This window comes from Taeniopygia guttata, chromosome 14 (assembly GCF_048771995.1).
Source record: "Taeniopygia guttata chromosome 14, bTaeGut7.mat, whole genome shotgun sequence".
Classification (NCBI taxonomy): domain Eukaryota; kingdom Metazoa; phylum Chordata; class Aves; order Passeriformes; family Estrildidae; genus Taeniopygia; species Taeniopygia guttata.
The window spans coordinates 2,609,041-2,628,070 of NC_133039.1; the positions used below are offsets into that span (position 1 = coordinate 2,609,041).

A 19,030-nucleotide genomic window follows, 5' to 3' on the forward strand; every position below is an offset into this window, starting at 1 on the left:
TGAGGCTCAAACCAGGCCTCTGGACACATCCCTGAGCAGGGAAATGTTCTGTACCTGACCATGCTCCAGTGCACAACCTAGCAGCTTCTGAATCTTATTCAGCAGAGGCAGAATACACCTGGCCAAGCCAGAGTTTGCAAAAGCAGAGTCCACAATGCACCTGCAGCACACACATGGGAGCCTGTGCAGGTCTCTTCACCCCTACCACATATCCATGACAGGACAGAGGAAAATGGGTCTGTGATCATTCCCATCACTTCTCCAGGAACTTCCTCAGCTTTTCCTTGAAGTGCAGTGCCCAAACTGGACACTGTGTTCCAGCTGAAATCTCTCCAACACTGGGATATCTTGCATGTTCTGTTCAGTTACCCCAGAAAAACATTAGTATTTTCAAAAAATAGCTTGACATTAGTGATTGCTATTCAGACCATGAGTCACAATAAGTCCCACATAGTTTTTCAAGGAACTACCAAAACTGCAAAACTGTCTTATAGTCATAAAGGTGTTTTTCCTGCCTAAGGCTCTGCACTTGGCTCAGTGTCAATCCATACTGCTTTTACTAGAACATTCCTTCAACCTGTCAGCATAATTCTGAATGGTGAATTGTCTCCCAGTGTTTTAGCAGCCCTTCCCATCTTCATGTCAGCTAAAAATTCAACACTCATAGCCTGTCCCACTGAGGCTACTAATGACAATATTGGTGAAAAGCAGAATAACCCCTTCCATATACCTTTCCACTGGAATGATGGACCAGTGATACCTCTATTTGGTATAATTCCATCAGTGTTGCACTGACTCCACACTGGTTTCACTAAAGACACATTTCCCTGGTTTTTTTATTTTTATTAAACCATCATAAACATTAATGTCAAAAACATTACTGGAAGTTGAGCTGTTTGGCCTCCTTTGTGCCTCCCCCAGCTGTACAGCTTGCTATCAGTTCTGGAAAGGCATTTTCAAGTCTTTAAAAGTCACATTGGCTGTTACGGAACTCCTTGGTCTCCTTCAGATGCTTATGCATAATTTGTTTGCTCCAGTTTTTCCAAGAACAAAACAATTTACCTGTCATTCCCTTTTATCTCTTTACAGACATTATGCTTTTTCTTTCCCACTCATTCAGCACTTGACCTGTCTTGCCTGAGTTTCAGAAGTAATGACAAATGCTTCTGAGATTGCTTGAGCTAATTAAGTAATCTAGAATAAAGTTTATCAGGCCCATCTGTTCTGAAAATATTAAATATACCTGAATACACTCTAACCTGTTCTTGTCCTATTTTACCTTCTGTCATAATACCATGAGCATGGTTGAGGGTGCATCTAATGTGACTCAAATGCATCAGTGAGAGCAGTTCTGGACCCTGAGATGAAATTTAATTTAATTTCTTGTCCTCACACCAAGCTATGAATTCCCTTGAATCATAAAGCCCCTCATACCTCCGTTCATTGTCATCAAGATGAGCAAAGAGCACGTTCTTGGAGATGGCCTTGGCCAGAGCAGTCATAGTTTTATAGTCCTTTGGAATAACCTGTAGAGAAAAGAATGAAAGGTAATTACAAGCCTGATTGTATTTCCTCACAAATCGTGAAATCTACAGAAAATTCCACTATTCATGAAAATGGATGTGATTTGATTTCAGGCACTGAGACAGGATTAGGCTATAATATAAAACCACTAAGAAAGTAATAAATTACAGTTTTGATAACGTGAGGATAAGAAGTTTTGTTCCGAAAATGACACTCAGAAAAGAAATATAAGATCAGGGATGACTGGGGAGAAGGACATCCAGGAAATACTGTAATTAGGAGGTACTGGCAGCTGTGTAGTCTCCTTTCAAATATCTTGGACTGAAGAAAATGTATTTTATGTTCCTCTTCCCTACAACCCGTATCAGAAGCAACCTACTTCTAAAACTGTGAAAATAGCAACATTTCTTTAGGAAAAAGGTAAAAATGTATTAATTACTTCATATTTTTCAGTATTGCCTGTGGTACAACGAACCAAGCTCCTGATAGGCCCACTTGAGTCAAAATGCTGTGCCTTGGCTTCATGGTAAACAAGCAGAATTTTCATTTGAGAATGAAGAGGTCTTTATTTGTTTACTGGAGAGATGTCAAAAGTCCTGTTGTGCATGAATTTGCTTAAAATAAAAGTTGAAATTCATGTGCATTTCCACTTTGGAAAGCTAAGCTTTCCATTTTGGTAACCATTTAGGTAAGATATCAGTAGATAATGTATCTCTCTATTTGCCAAGTATCTTCTTCTACCAGAGACTCCAAGATTAAGAGAGACACAGGAAATTTGTAACAAAATTATGACCTGTCAAAGATATTAATTGTCTTTGATAATGTGATTTTTCTTAATAGTTTAATTACAACAGAACAGCAGAATTTTAAGTGTTAAATAAACCTTACTCCATTCTGAAAATCAAAATCTGTTTGTCAGTCTCAATTACTGCACTGTAAAGGTCTGACAAGGGGCATTTAGCTCTCACATTTTCTTATGCTAGAAGTAGTGTATCTGTCTGTTGCAAGTTACCACCTGTGTTGATGTGCAGGAACTTCCCTTCCCTCATCCTGGGAAGGCAGGAACTACCCAACCAAAAGAAGGATGTCTCAAAGAGTAAAACCGATGTAGAACCAGGTCCCACAAAGAATTATCAAGATTTATTTCACAGGGAAATGCTGCACTGTGAAGATCTAAAGTTAAACTGGCTTCAGACCTCTCTTGTAGTGATTGCTGCAGTCATCAGATTACTCCAATTAAGTCTGGAGAAGTATACATGTACAAACTGCATGTTTGTGTCAGAGTGAAACCTGATCTAATTGATCTAAAAGCTTAAATTTCTCAGTGTTAAATTCAGCCAGCATCTTATTCTTGGTTTTCACCCTATCAGAGGAACACTGGATTGAATTGCAGGCTGAACCCTTGCTCTATTAAGAATACAGCAGCTCAGCTTACTGCTGATGAGCCAAAGGGTAAATAATCAGATCACTAAGACACTCAGCTCCAGCCTTTCTGTCTGATTATGAAATAGCACGGACTAGCCTGTCTCAGTGTAAATTTGCAGCAGTGAAAGCCACAAAGCTTTGTGGGTTTGTTGGGGCAGGGACACAGGAAACACAGGAGAGATTCTCGAGGTGTGACCAGGCACCCGACCAAAGTCAACTGCTGGTAAGAATCACTTGGACATTCCTTACATCACTCTTCCACATAATCATGGAATGTTCTCTTCAAGCTGATAACCCTCTTCAGAGCAGGATTCCTGTTCTGTTAGTTGTTAGTGTGTTGTCAGATGTGTTGACAAATATTGCTGTCACTAGTTCAAGGATGAACTAACCCTCCACAGAGATCTTCCCCAGAATGAAGCCATGCCATGTGCTTGCTCAAAGCACAGAGCTAAATCTCTTTTGATTTTCTCTTCTGGGACATAGCTCATTTCACTGCCTCTAGCACTACTCATGCTGTAGCTCACCCCTTCAAGGGATCCTTCAAACTGGCTTATAACCCAGATGAGTTTCTATCCAACACCTGAATTCAAGCCAGCAGTTCTTCCTGACTACTATCTAAATTTCCATCTGTTTGCAATAGTCTAACACAACCTTTGCCTTACTTTTTACTCTTTTAAATTTGTTCCATAATTTGTCCTTTCAGTGTCTCCTTTTATTTCTGCATTCTAGAAATCTGTCACAAACACACATCCATGGGTTTCACCATGGGATTCGTTTGCTTATGGCAGAAGACAAAGCACTGACACAAATCCTCCCAGTGCTATCTCTGTATTCTTTCCAACATCTCTAGCTGTACAAGAAATTATCCCCTAAATTATTATTATTTAAGATCAGTCAGTTCCTAGGAAATTAAAATCTCAACAGGGCTAGTCACAGAACACACAGAATATTATCTGTATTGCTGCTTCTGGTTCTTGCCTACTCATGCTACTGTCAGGGCTCACTGACATCACTGCTGAGAAATGAAGAAAACAAAGTTTACTTCAGGTTCCATTATAAACATAAAAGAATTACTCCGGGGTGGGAAGGGATGTTTCCTTTGATTTTCAGAAGAGTCAGATGGAACCCATAACAAGCAGAAACAAATGGAATCTCTTCATGGAAGTTTTTTTGGGGGGATATTGCAAAATGCACAGAAATAAAAGTGTTTTAAAGTGGCTTCTGAAGTATCACACAGTTTTTTAACAGTGCAGGGCATTCATTAATGGCTTGACTACAGCGCTGTTAAAATTGCACTTGCAAAACATTATTTAACTGCCACAAGAATACTCGTATGCACTTGTTTTTAGGATGAATGGCTCTCCTAATTATTTTTTTCTTGGGACAGAAATCCCCAGAGCAGCCAGTGAACTTGTATCATAAGAAGATGACAAAAGCACATCTGACTGCAAAGGCAAAAAGCATTCTGCCAAAAAACAGTGACTGACAAAATGCATTTCCATAAAGAAAAAGCTCTTTGAGTTAAAGCTACTCCAGGCGTGCACAAAAGCACATTAGTAGCATCTGTCAACTTTATGAAATACATTTTCAGCCTGGCTCCCTAAACAAACATGACATATGCTATTGTAATGTCTCTCTTTCAACAATCTTTGAAAGATTTAGCCAGTGTCAAAAAAAAAAATGCAGAGTTATTAAGAGATATCAAAAATATAACATAGCTAGATATTTTTGTGAAAAAAGGCAGTTAAAAAGAGAGAAGCCCAAAACAGAGCTCCTAGTGAAGAAATTATCTAATTTAGGATTGGCATTTCCTCAAAGACAATGGTCACTCAAAATCACCCAAGTATGGTCAAGAGACTTCCAAAATTCAATGGATTAAGTGGTGCCTAATCAACATGGGAAATATTTGCCTGAGCGGTCTAGGAAACCCAGATTAAAGAAAACTTGAGGCAGATCTGACTTTTGGAAACAAAAAAGAAAAACAAAGCCAAAGAACAAAACAGGAAATGCAGCAATAGAAAAGCTGTCTTCTGATAATGAGAGGTTCTGATCAAACTCAAAAGATGCTGAAGCCAGTGATTATCAAGAAAATGGCTGAGAATTACTGATCCTGTTAGATGAGCAGCACATCTTAAAAAGGAAGGAACAGTGAATGCTGAAATCCCACTGATGGGGAAAGACCTTGAGTGTGAGGACAGTCAGGCCCCGCTCATGCCAGCAGGAAGACTGGCCCAGGAGCCCAAATTAGGGACAAAACGTGGGTCACTCGATTGGCTTGTAGCTGCCAGAGGCAGGAGGTGGTGGCAGGTTACCTTTCTGACGTAGGAAACAGCATCTTCCTCCGTGTACACCTCGGCACTGACGCCCCCCCTCCTGCGCCGCGCCTTCACCACCGGGTTGGGGGGCGGAGGGGAAATCTCATCGTCGTGAGAATCCGACTGGGAGCTGGATTTCTGCCGGGCCAGGATCTGCTTGCATTCTTCCTGCAAGGCAAAAAGAGACGGTGAAACATCTCTTACTCATGGATTTAGTCAATCCGCCCTTCTTTTATCGCTATCAGCAACCCTTTCGCATCTATGTTTGGGTGACTGTCAGTTTGCACTGCGGAAAGAAAATGACAGATTTAATGAGAATAGCATTAACTACAACGTGTGTACAGGCAGCTGACCTGTTCAGCTCTTTCTTACACATCATGGCAACGTATGTATATAAAGTGCAGGCACATCTTTGCAGCTACTCCTTGTTGAGAAAGCAAAACTTCTTTGGCTTACTCTCCATCATCACAGCTGTTATTTTCTCAGTTGGCTTGTATATGCCGTTGTCTCAAGTACAGACAACATGTCAGAAGTCACACATTGATATATTAGATGGGTTTCTTCATCTTGCTCTGCTTTGCAAGGTTACTATCACCACAAACAACAAAGATGCTCCCTACTCCAGAATTTCTGCCATACAACTGATTTATAATCAGTGGGACTCCTTCCAAGCAAATAAGATCCAAGGTAGGCTCCAGGAGACTATGAAAGATGGTGGCTGGCCTAGCACCAGCTGGCCAACAGGGAGGTTATTCTCCAAATTTCATGCTTGTGGAACAGAGGATAAAATAGGAAAGGGAATCCCTGAAGAGAGAGTAACAAGAGCAGAAAGCAGTACAGAAAACCGTCAAGAAAGGAGGTCAGAGTTGCAAGATTGTCAATTCATACACTGAATTTTACTTCCAAAGGATAGAGACAAACCAAATTATCCATAATTATAGTATTTTCCCAGAGCCCCATGTTCTATCCCTCAGCTTCCTGGGATTCAAGGGAAAGCATAAAGGAGTAAAATTCCCTTTGCATCATCCATGTGTCAGTCAAAGGAGCAGGAGCTGTCTGCTCAGACCCAGCCCTCCTCCTCACCCCCTGGCACAGCCACAGCACACTCACTGCCCCTGCTGCTTCCCCAGAGCCTTTGGGGCTGGCTGATCCCAATCTCCACTGATCCTGGGGATGGGTGGGCCATATGTTCTGTTCCCTGGTACAGGAAACCCAAGGGCATGAGCAGGGGGAACACAGGCACTGTAAGGAGGCAAGCTGGCTGCTGCAGTATTTCATCTGCTGTCACCTCCTCTGGGTAGGCAAACCCCACAGCCTGGTGGCCCCAGGGCCATGCTGGGGGATGTACAAGTAGCCATCACCCCATGACTCCCTCAACAACCCCAGGATTTTTCAGAGAAAGCTCAGCAGCATTGCAGGCTACCCAAAAGAAACCACAGCGCTGCTGAGCTCCCTGCACACCCCATAAACCAACATTCCTCCAACAGGGATGCCAGGACCTGGCTCTGTCCTACAGGAAATTTCCAGTGAGGCTTTCCATTCCGAGCTAGGACGGGAGTGAGTGGAGGAGGGAGCATCTGGGAGCACCAGCACGAGTGGCAGAGCACCAGCATCACCAGCTGGTCCCACTGACAGAGGAAGTGACTTATCCACAGCTCATCAGGTATGGCACCAGAAAAGGGCAGTACAGAAAACTGGCACAAGCTCACAACTTTCAAGCTTGCAAGAAAAATGGATGATTAATATATGTTTTGCCGTTGGTGTTTACATCAAATCCATCATGCCACCTGTCTTTTCTGGTCTTATTCCAGTCAGTTCCTGCACCATCACTGACACTGCCCTTCTCTGACACCAGTCTTTGATGCACTATTGCTACTTGAAATAAATAACTGAACAGCATTTCCCATGCTGCAGGACTCAGAGTAACAAGTCACACATTCTTGTTTTGAAGAAGGCTACTGAAATATTTAGGGGACAAGATCAGAGATAAAATGTAGAGGGCTGGTTAAAGATCTGACCTGCCTCAAAAAGTGCCAAGTTCTTTCTGAGACCATTTGGGGTTTAAATTTGGCTTACAACCCCAAAACTCCCAGGCCACAATGCAGTTGACCTCGGTGCTGTAACCAAAAAACCAGAATTTCAGATGTATTAAATCCTTACTGAAACTTTTTAATTTCACATTCAAATAGCAGCACTAGCTATGTAAAAAATGACTCAATTAGATTTTCCTATAGTGTAAGAACTGCAAATTCTATATTAGCATTCTCATCAACTTCTTCCTTACTCCTCTCTGTCTCTAGATTCCTAAACAACAATCAAGCAAAATATTTCAAGTACAAATGTGTGCTGTATATTACAATTATATTTAATATTTAGTGTTTAAAAACAAAAGCTATGACTGAAGACTTTCAAATAACATTACTGATTGCCTATCTCTGATAGTGTTAGTGGTCTCTGACTATATTAAATTAACATAATCAAATGCACCTTCTGCATGGCCTTAACTGAAAGGTAGGAGAGACCCTTCTGAAGAATAGCAGCTAAAATTTAACTAAAAGGCAGGTACAACAAGAGGGTAGTCGGGTAACTAATGGTGTGCAGCACTTACACAGTTCTTTTTATACAGAGCATATTTACTCAGAGAGAAGAGTAGTAGTTTGCCACATTTGAATATAAAATACACTCTTCTCTCTTCAGTACACATTGCATAAAAGCCAGTTCCAAGGAATTAATAAATAATATCTCCCCCGCCCCAGCAGAGATTTATATACAAAAGGAAGCTCAGTGAGATAAAATTAATACTACAAAGCATGCTCTTAAACTCAAATACTTTTAGAAGCCAACAAGATTTTAAAGGATTATAAAAGTGAGTTACGGTGTGCTTCATTTTAAAAGGAAGTCTCTTCACTACAAACTCCTTTTACATAAACAGCAGGCAGGTGGCTGGCTGGCTTTCCACACGCCGCTAGCTGCAGGCTGGGAGGGATCCCCATTCCTGAACTGCAGCGTGCCTTTTGCAAATCAAAGAGTTTCCTCTGTCCTGGGCTGAGCTTTCAGAGAGACGTCTTCCACATATCCTGGGGTAAAACTGCACAAAAGCAGCAAATGTCTGAAAGGAGGAATGAGCTGTCTCAAGAAGAGTTCTTCAAACAGCGACCTTCAGATGCGGCTTGGTGCGAATCCTTGTGCAGAACTCAGCTTCAAGTAAACACCACATCATCTTTTGTTGTCATGACAACAAGTGATTTTCTCTCTCTTTCTCTCTTTGGATGGCACTGATAATTCATAATCATATTGCCCAATCATGTCCACCTTCAAATGAGAAAACACATGGAAGACACAACAGCACAACAGTGCAACTGCCTTTGATCATTGCCTCAAACTGAAAGAAGAACCAATAAATACAGCTGAAGTAACCAATCTATCATTTGAGTGTCCACTTTCAGATACAAGAGGCTGAGGTATAAACCACAGGAATTTAGCATATTCAGCATCTCCCCCAGATAATGCTTCCATGAATTTTTAATAAGTTTAAGCATTGCAAGTGAAGCAGCCACAATGCTGAGACAGTTCTTAGGTTTACCCTTCCTTTCAGACCACTGCTCAAGAGCACACACACCTCCTGACCCAGAAGCTTTCTTCCCTGTCAGCTGGAGCATTTCTAAACAGAAATTCACTTCCTCTCCCAGTCTCTCCTTTCAGGCTTTGTCACTACCTGAAAACTCAGATGAGCTGAAGGAAGGAAAGCAGCTAAGGGAGCTCCAAATCACTGTGCAGCCTTACAGCAACATCCCAAAAAGACTTTTAAAAGCAAGTCAGACATTTGATATGAAAGCTCAGTACCTCTGCTCTGCTTCCTACAATGTATACATTGCATTCAAAAACAACACCACCAAGTACACTCTAAATGCTTTTCTTTTTCTCCTCAAGCACAGTCATAAACTTTTCTGCTTGATAGACCTGGATTATTCACAGAAAATATGCAGGAAGGTTCATGAACAGGTAACTAATCTCTCTTTGCACTGGAATTGACCCAGAGGAGATGCTCTCTATCCAGGAGGGTTTCTAACACCCCTCACCACTCCTTGGGGCTGATGATTTACAACAACCAATAAAGGCCAAAGGCAAAGCACTTCATTTTGCTGGAAACACAGGACTGACTGATGCCATCACTAAAAGCAGGAAAAATCTGGGAGATCTTAATGTTCTTTCCAGTCTTATCTTTGCCAGGACAGACAATCTTTATGATCAATTCAGCCTTGTTATTCACACAATCCCAATGATTGTTCCACTGCCTTCCTCCTGCTCCATGCTACCTTCTACAGCAATTCTAAGAAATATCTTTAAATGCACTCCCTACTATTCTACCAAAGCATTTACCCCCTCCATAGTTATCCTCCACTTTGATTACTATTTCTGCATCCTCCGTGGCCTCTCTGCATTTCTGCTCTTTCCCAATTTTCAATCCAGGCAAAATTCTCCTGCCAAAATTCCACCTACTCTGATGACACTCCAGCTGCATGCCTGACCTTCCTCAGACCCTTCACTGCCATTGTTTTACCTCCTGCAACTTGTTCACACTCCTTGTCTTCCCCCACCAGTGTCTTCAGCATCTCAACCCATCACCACCACCTCTTCCCTACTTTCTTACATACGCCTCACAGCAAAGTGAGAGGTTATGTTACAAAACACAGACCCTATTTTTGATACTTAAAAGCTTATATAATCAAAGAGAATCATAGCCAACACTTCTGATTCTTAAAATCCAGCCAAATAACAATGTATGCACGCATAGCTTGTGTAAGAAGAGACAAGCCCACATAAAAGTGGATTAAGTAACCTGATGAATGTAAAACAGGGGAGCTTGAGATGTGAAACAAAGACGTCTTCCAGGCAGAATTCCCTCCCTGCTCCATGACTGCACCCTGGATTTGTTAAATTTTGGCTTTGAGACTGGGAAAGCCACTCACACTTGTGGACACACAAAGTAAACAGGGAGGCTCAGCTCTAATATGTTCCATACAAGCTCATAAGAGCTGGGGTTTGCTAATTTTATTTCTTGTGGAAAAAGCTTTTTTTCTCTTTCTGCTCTTATTTCCTTTATCCTCCATCTTTCCCTGCATGCAGGAAAGTTTGCCTGGGGGGGCTTTAAAAATTCACCTTGTTTTCCTTTACCTCTTCCAAGAAAACTGTCACCTCTCAGAAGACTGCCTGGGGCTGACTGGCAATCACAGGGGTCCCACCTGAGCTGCTTTTCATCCAGCTCTTCCCAGAACTGATCTCAGGGGAGAGGCAGGACAGAGGCTGCCCAAGCCTGCTCAGAAGTGCAGTCACACAGCCAGGGCACCTGGTGCTCCCACTGTTGTGCTCCTATCAGCATCTCAGGTATGTTCCTGCATGCTTTACCAACATTTCTGACCACCACGGAGATACCACCCAACTGCTTGGCAAGCTTTGAACAATATCATTATTAGGCTTTATAAAACTGCTTCGGTAATGCATTTTTTCTATAGTTTTTTTCTCTGTGTGATTTTGCTTCAAATCTCTAACCCCTCTCCAGCTTATCAGAAAGCAGTGAGTTATACTTCGCATAATAACAAATTGTACTTTTAAGAATTAATTTCATCAGTTTAGACAGGTTCTGGTGGAAATTATTGATCTAAGGATTCCTTTCTGTGATAAAACACAAATACTGGGAGAGATAATACTGCCGCAGAAGAAGAGTCTGGTGCCCAAATTTTGATGCTCGGGTATGTTTGGTTCTGAAACTCTCTGCGGTAAGTGAACAAAGTGTGTTTTGCTAACAGAGGGGGAATTTGTGACTTGTTGCACTTTTCTCTCCCAGGCCGGGTCCCGGCACGCCCGGGTGCAGTTCCGCCCAGCGCCGCCAGGGGGCGGCGCGCCTGAACCGGGGTTCGGGCTCCAAAACCGCGGGGTTCGGGATCAAAAACCGCGGGGTTCGGGCTCCAAATCCGCGGGGTTCGGGCTCCAGAACCGCGGGGTTCGGGCTCCTAAATCCGCGGGGTTCGGGATCAAATCCGCGGGGTTCGGGCTCCTAAATCCGCGGGGTTCGGGCTCCAAAACCGCGGGGTTCGGGCTCCAAAACCGCGGGGTTCGGGATCAAAACCGCGGGGTTCGGGCTCCTAAATCCGCGGGGTTCGGGCTCCTAAATCCTCGGGGTTCGAGCTCCAAAACCGCGGGGTTCAGGCTCCAGAACCGCCGGGTTCGAGCTCCAAAACTGCATGGTTTGGGCTCAAAACTGTGGGGTTCGAGCTCCAAATCCGCGGGGTTCGGGCTCCAAATCCATGGGGTTCGAGCTCCCAAAACCGTGAGCTTCGAGCTCAAAACCGCATGGTTCAAGTTGCAAAACCGCAGGGTTTGAGCCCCAAAACTGAGGGGTTCAGGTTCCAAAACCACAGGGTTCAAGCTCTAAAACTGCAGGGTTCAAGCTCAAAACCCTGGGGTTCGAGCTCCAAAACTGCAGGGTTTGGGCTCCAAATCCATGGGGTTCAAGCTCCCAAAACTGCAGGGTTTGAGCTCCAAACCTGCGGAGTTCAAGCTCCAAAACCGTGGGGCTCGAGCTCCCAAATCTGTGGGGCTCAGGCTCCAAAATTGCAGGGTTCGAGTTCCCAAAACCACAGTTCGGGCTCCCAAAACTGCAGGGTTCAAGCTCCCAAACCATGGGGTTGAAGTGCCCAAATCCAGGGGTTCGAGCCCCCAAAACTGCGGGGTTTGGGGTCCCAAATCCACAGAGTTCAAGCTCCAAAACCACAGGGTTCAAGCTCCAAAATCGTGGGGTTCAAGCTCCAAAACCACTGGGTTTGAGCTCCAAAATCGTGGGGTTCGAGCTTCAAAATGATGGGGTTCAGGCTCCCAGAACTGTGGAGTTTGAGCTCCAAATCCACAGGGTTCAGGCTCCAAAACTGCAGGGTTTGAGCCCAAAATTCTCCTTCCAACAGAGCCGCAAGGCATGTGGCATCAGCCGGGACCCCAGAGAGCGCTGCAGTAATTTATTAGAGGAAAGCAGAGTTTTCTGCTTGTGCTGAGGGCAGCAAAAGGGGCCTGGAGAGAGCCCAGGTCCAGAAAGTGCCAGCAAAGCCCAGCTCAGCCAGCACAGCCCTGCTCTAAAACACCCAACATTAAAATGGCTCCAGCGAAGCCTTGTGAACACATCCTGCGGTTTGCTGCTGCTTCCTCTTTTGTGCCCTTTTCTTCATTAGTTCTATTCTTTATTCTAATTCTTTGCTGTGGAACAGCTGAGCTTAGCCTGGCAAGACAACTCCACCTTTGATCATATAATCGTGGCACTAAACAGCCTGACACTATGAAATTTTTGCAGTCTCAGTATGGCTAAAAATACAAAGCATTGCCTGTAATTTCTCAGTAATTGACTTTTTCACATAGTGTAAGAACCAGAGATAAAATATGGGTTCCCTGTTTTTTTCTGCTATGTCCTCAAGTAAATAGGACTTAATTACAGCTGTTAAAATAATGGCACAGTTTCTTAGCTAACATCTATTCCCTCAGTCCAAAAAAAAACCAATTACAATCCCTAAGGGAAAGACTTTCCTCACTCCATCCACCAAGATCTATGCAGTCAGAGGGAAACGGAAAAGAAATTGTTCAAAGGAAATATCACAGGTTTTAAAATCTAAAGTATCTAAACTGTTTTCAACTATTTTCTGTGCTCAAGGGCACGTTACAGATTTTTACAAAGTAACTGTTAATGAGATCAGAGTAGATGTCGTCTTGAAGTCCATAGGTCACAGCATATAAAAGTGACTTGCAAACTTCAGAATATAGAAACATAAGATGATTCCCAGCAATTGCTGGCAACTTAAGCAGGTCCTGCCAGTATTAAGTGAACAGAAAAATGTGTATTAAAGTTTTCCCACAATTATTTTCAGAGCAATGGTTTTTGATATTGTACTTGATACAAATAAGCTGCGTTTAGAAAGTCTTTGGGAGGAGTGTTCTTTCTAACATTGGCACTCCTTCAGAATTAAACATCAAACATCAAACCTCAGTCTCCAGTACTTTATTCAGAATTATTTATTCACGTTCTCCTTTTACAGCCCTCTCAGGCCATGTCCATGCTGTGAATAAAGAGTGGCCCAGCCACAGAGCTGAACACTAGCCCAGGACAGCGCACATCCCTCGAGCATTACCTCATTGCTGGCTCTGCTCTCAGTGCTGGGACCAGTTCCTGCCAAAACAAACCTGCTCCTGACGTCTCAGACCTGGGAATGACACTGGAGCCAGGGAGAGTGCTGGGTCAGGGTCAGTCCCTGACCCCTTCTCATTTAGCAGCAGGCTGAAGGCAACGGACCCAACTCTGATGCCATCAGAAGGTGAGAAGCATTTATGATCTGCTCTGATCTTGCATATCACAATAAATCTTGATTTTATGAGATGGAGTTAAGAATTAGCAAAATTAAACACACTCTTCTTTTTTTTTTTATTCACTTCTGAGGTAGCTCCAGTACATTGATGTGGATCAAGCTCTACTTGTTTTCCACAAGCTCATTTTTTTAACCACTTGAAAAATATCCTACACTTCATCTCTAAACTTCCCACATGTGTTTTTGACAGATAAACTGTTCTTCTACTGCTTTCTTCAGTGAAATGCGTTGTTTATCTTAATGAGTTTGGAAAATAACCTCACAATACCACACTTAGGTGGAAAAATGCACGACTTTGTTTAGAAAGTCATTATTAAACCCAAAGATTTTCACTCCTCTCCCTACACATGACCAAATTTAAGGAGTTAATAGTGAATGTGCCACGTCAGTATTGCACATTTACAAAAATCTAATGAACAATTGCTAAATTCACAATTCCATTAGGATTCTTCAAACTACCTGTATATGACAAGCGTACAAAAACAGGATAAAACTTATTGAAAGATTTCTCTATCTTTAGAAGTCTTCCTTTCAACTGTTCTCATGCAACCAACTAAGTGAAAATATTATTCTACAGCATAAAATCCTTCATATGCAATTTTTCCCAAGGAAGTCCTCAGAGATGTTTGGGCAACAAGGGAGTCAAACTGCTGTAGGAATTACAGTGCTGGAAACCTCCAGAAGGAGCCTGAAGCCTCCAGGCTCAGCAGGCTGGGCCCCCAGGCTGCTCTAGAGAGGCAGTGCCAAGATTGTGTCCTCCCACAGCAAGCACTATATTCCCTGCAGTTGATGCCTTGATGTTTTCTAAATCATCTTCCATTTTGAGACAAGTGATATCCATCAGCTCCTGTGCTGGCATCCTGATTGATGTCCTACACAATTCTGGGATCTGCTGTTCTTTGAGAAATAATAGGAGATCACATGAAAGAAGATCTCATTTCTCAAGGGTAGGAGCTGCCCTCCTGTCTCAGGTGTGTGTGCTGTGTTAACACCAACAAAGCCAAACTCCCCCAGTACAACTCCTCAAGAAATCCCTCCAGCAGTGGAGCATATCCCATAATACCACAGCATGTTTTAATGGGATTTTTTCAAGAATGGTGTTCATCCTTCTTTTCAAAAAGTCCAAAATTCCACACGTTATGATGGATGATAATTGACAACACAGTGAAGGAAATTCAACAGTTTTGAGTCTCTAAAAATGAGTCTTGGCTGTCAGAAGTTTAGAATATACAGAATCAAGAGACTGTTTCTTTTTCACAATAATCAAATACAATTACAAACCACCTTGTACTTTCTACCCCTCTCTGATGTCCCAGGCCACCATCAACATGCAATATTTGCATTTTTTTAAAACTACAGGAATTTGCCATATACTCACCTACAGAAAAATGAATCTGAAAAGCAGAGAGTGAGATGTATTAAATGTTTTACATCACTGGTGATATATCAGCCTTATGTATTATTCACTCCTGAAGGAAGAAACTACTAAACCTTTTCTCTCAAGCCTGCAACAACACCTGCTCACACAACGTGCTCTTCCTGCAAAGATACCCCTAGGCTTTAGAGAGAATTTGTTTGGGAATGCTCTAAATGTTTCCCCCTCTCTACACTGCTCTTGAAGGCAGTCACAGCAAGTGAGGTGTCTCTTAATGCATCCCCTGTCAGAGGATCCTGGGACAGGCACTGCAGACAGGAGAGAGCACTGAAATTCAACAGCAAACTGCTCAAAGATTTAGAGAACTTGCGGGTTCCCTGATTTTGGTCAGTTTTAGGGGAAGGGAAAACCCCACCACACTGGAATAAACAACATCATTTACACCCAAAGGCAGGTTCTTCCAAGAGATGAAAGTTCAGGGTACCGTGCCTCACAAACAATTTGGGTCATTTTTAACAAATGCAGTTTCCTGAGATATTATAATCTTGGTGTTATGCACAAAATAGTCTAAACTATAGCAAATGTTATAGTAGCCATCCACAAATGAAGGGCTGGGGCTTTTTTCTCTTAACAGTTTATATTTTCACAGTTGTGTGGTCATTTTATAAAGAAAAAAAAGTACCAAAATATTTTAAATCTTTAAACAATCTTTTTTCATTTTATAAATGGAAAATGTAAAGTCACCTGAAAATCACTGACCTTTTCTAATTTTTCAAAGTGTTCTCTGAGGAATTTCATGGGTCGGTCTGGCTTTGCTATACAGAGGTTTACAATGCATTCTTTTAGAATCTGTTGGATGTTGTGTTTCTGAACATAGAGTTCACATCCCTTCAGGCTCTCATCCTCTTCCACATTGCAGGAAGCAGCAGCAGCCATCTTCAGGCTTGTAAACAGAAAACACGACCTAGGTAAGAAAATGGTGCAAGAAAGAGATGAGAGACAATTCCCAAATCCTTTGTCACAGAGATCAGAAGAGCAAAGACATTTTAATATTGCCTGTTGCCTATGGAGGACTTATTCAATTTGAATGTTTTAATATTCTGGGGTTGTATGTAGAAATGCTGAACTGTGACATCTTTCTATCAACATCCCACTAAGTACACAAAGGGGATTTTAACTCCTAGATAGTGATCGATCTTTGGGAAAAAAACAGCAACCGGTGAAATTAACCTACAAAGGCAAGGAGCTTCAAAAACACTATTAAATGACGGCGCAAAGCCTTGCTTTGCTTTCCCCGTGGCGACTCGCTCCTGTCACTAGAAACCCATTTTTTTGCTACAGAGATTTTTGGGCAATTTTAGCATTTCTCCCTTTCCCAACCAGCGACCCTTGGCAGACCCGGGGAGGCTGGGGAGGAGCGGGCAGAGCCCCCCGAAGGAAAACGAGTTCCCCGAAAGGAAGTTTGATGAGCTGGGGGGAGAACAGCCCCAAACCCTCTTTATTTCCCCCAGCGGGGTTATGAGCGCTCTGCTGCGAGCCCGGAACGCCGGGGCAGCTTTACCCCGGTCCCGACCTCTGTGCCCGGGTCTGCGGATGCGGGGCTGAGCGGGGCTGAGCGGGGCTGAGCGGGGCTGAGCGGGGCTGAGCGGGGCTGAGCCGGGCAGGCCCCGGGAGGCTCCGAGCACCGGGAAGTGCCCCGGGCCCGGCCGGGAGGCAGCGCATCCCCCGGGCCCGGCCGGGCGGATCTGCCGCCGCTGTCCCTGTGCCCGCCGCTGTCCCTGTGCCTGTCCCTGTGCCTGTCCCTGTCCCTGTGCCTGTCCCTGTCCCGCACTCTCCGCGCCCGGCCGGGCCCGGGGAACGGAGGGGCCGGTAAATACCTGGTGGCCGGAGCCGGCTGAGCGGCGGCGCCTCCGCTGTCCTGGCCGGCGGTGGAGGCGGGGGAAGCGGCTCCCCTGCCGGTCTCCGCACTGCAGCCGCCGCCGCCTCCGCTCCTGCCGCCCGCCGGGGCCGCGGGGCGCCGCGGGGACCCTGCTCCGCTCCCGCACAAAGGCTCCGGCTCCGCCGCCGCTCGCCCGCAGGAAGTGCCGCCGCCGTCACTCCCCGGCGGGCGCGGCCTGCGCCGCCGCCTCCGCCGAGAGGCGGCACGGAGCGAGCCCCGAGCTGCGAGCCGGGCGGCACTGACCCCTCTGCTCCGAACCGAGCGGCACCGGGCCCTCTGCTCCGAACCCAGCGGCACCGGCCCTTCCGCTCCGAACCCAGCGGCACCGGCCCCTCCGCTCCGAACCGAGCGGCACCGGCCCCTCCGCTCCGAGCCCAGCGGCACCGGCCCCTCTGCTTCGGGTGGCACCGACCCTACCGCTCCGAACCCAGCGGCACCGACCCCTCTGCTCCAGGAGGCAGCGGCCCCTCCGCTCCGAGCCCAGCGGCACCGGCCCCTCAGCTCCGAACCGAGCGGCACCGACCCTTAATCTCCGAACCGAGCGGCACCGGCCCCTCAGCTCCGAACCCAGCGGCACCGACCCCTCTGCTCCAAACAGCTCCGGGTGGCACCGACCCCTCCGCTCCCACCGCACCGCCCGGACCCGCTCTGCCGCTCTGTGCCCCGCACGGACCCGCAGCGATGGCAGGACCTGGCCTGGCCGCTCGCCAGGAAGATGAGCCTGGCCACAATGGGCGGTGGTTTGGCCATTAGGAACAGGCCTGGCCACGAAGGACAGTCTGGATGTGTGAAGTGCCCACACCATGAAGGTGGGCATGGCCATGGAGGGCAGTAGCCTGGCTGTGACACATGGCCCGGCTTGGGCACAGAGGACAAAAGATGTCCTGACCATGAGCTGGCCGTGCAGGACAGGCTGCTGAGCCAAGGCACGGCGGCCACAGCGCTGCCTGTGGCACTGCCAGCCCTGCTGGGCACCCACAGCTCGGGAAGGGCCGGGCAGGGCTGGGCAGGGCTGGGAAGGACAGCTCAGCCTGCCCAGGGGTATTTAGAGCAAAGCCATCACAGCCAGCAGCGCCTCTGTGCAGGGCCATGAGGAGTGTGCTCACGGCTGGCATTCAGCCATGGGCCAGCACGTGCTGTCAGAAGTACCCCAATGCACGCTGGTGTTCCTTCTATTGTCAGGAAATTCACATTCGTGGTTCCCACAGAATAAAGGGTGAAACAGGACTCCAAAAGATCACAGTCAAGCTAGGAGAAGGGCAACAAGCAAATAAACTCTGCTGGTAAACACAGGCCTATTTCAAAATAATTTGAATTAATTCTGTGGTTTATTGCACTTCAGATTTGAAAAGGACCGTGAGAGTTTGTTTTTGTTTTACGTCTGTTCCTTGCAGTCACCAGGCGAGAACACAAAACATGAGGTTGTGTAAAGTACCCAGAAATACAACATAAACACAATGTATACACACATTAGCTAATACAAATAAAATACTAAGATACAATAGAAATACAAATATTTATTAGCTAACACAAATAAAATACAAATACTAAAAGGTATACAACGCTGTTACAGAAACAGAACCTTCCTGCCCGTGCTTTGATTGATCCCTCCAAAGAAACTGCGGGGAAGTGGCACATGTGAAAGTGCCACCCTGCCCTGCCCCTGTCCCCCACTCTGGCCCTGTCCCCTCGCTCTGTTTGGTTTCCCCTGGCTCTATCCCTCTCACTGTCCCTGTTCCCCTCTCTGTCCTCATCCTTGTCCTGCTATCTCTGTCCCTGTCTCTATCCCTGTCCCTGTCCCTGCGTCCCTATCCCTATCCCTGTCCTTGTCTCTATCCCTATCCCTGTCCCTATCCCCGTGTCCCTATCCCCATGTCCCTAACTCTGTCCTTGTCCCTATCCCTGTCTCTATCCCTGTCCCGTGTCCCTTTCCCCCTGTCCCTGTCCCTATCCCTTATCCCTGTCCCTATCCCTTATCCCTGTCTCTGTCTCTATACCTGTCCCCGTGTCCCTTTCCCCGTGTCCCTGTCCCTGTCCCTATCCCTTATCC

At 45.4% G+C, this 19,030-nt stretch overlaps 1 protein-coding gene and 1 long non-coding RNA gene across 4 annotated transcripts in view; one reads left to right on the forward strand and one right to left on the reverse strand.

Moving 5' to 3' along the window:
- PRKAR1B (protein kinase cAMP-dependent type I regulatory subunit beta) overlaps positions 1 to 17,166 on the reverse strand; it is a 92,655-nt gene extending 75,489 nt beyond the window's left edge. The window contains exons 1-4 of the mRNA XM_030285231.4: positions 16,919 to 17,166; positions 15,801 to 16,005; positions 5,262 to 5,432; positions 1,435 to 1,526 (exon numbers count right to left, since the gene is read on the reverse strand). Coding sequence (XP_030141091.1) covers positions 1,435 to 1,526; positions 5,262 to 5,432; positions 15,801 to 15,977 — 440 coding nt within the window. The 5' untranslated portion in view covers positions 15,978 to 16,005; positions 16,919 to 17,166. The remainder of the gene's footprint in view (positions 1 to 1,434; positions 1,527 to 5,261; positions 5,433 to 15,800; positions 16,006 to 16,918) is intronic.
- On the forward strand, positions 9,480 to 18,542 carry LOC121470740 (uncharacterized). 3 transcript variants are annotated; one of them, XR_012058314.1, is made up of 3 exons: positions 10,099 to 10,251; positions 10,450 to 11,041; positions 13,340 to 13,681. It is a non-coding gene; the product is annotated as an uncharacterized lncRNA (long non-coding RNA). The 3 variants fall into 3 exon arrangements; XR_012058315.1 differs by adding an exon at positions 13,742 to 18,542 and having other exon boundaries at positions 10,109 to 11,041; positions 13,340 to 13,615; XR_005981924.2 differs by having other exon boundaries at positions 9,480 to 11,041.
- The last annotated feature ends 488 nt before the right edge of the window (positions 18,543 to 19,030 follow it).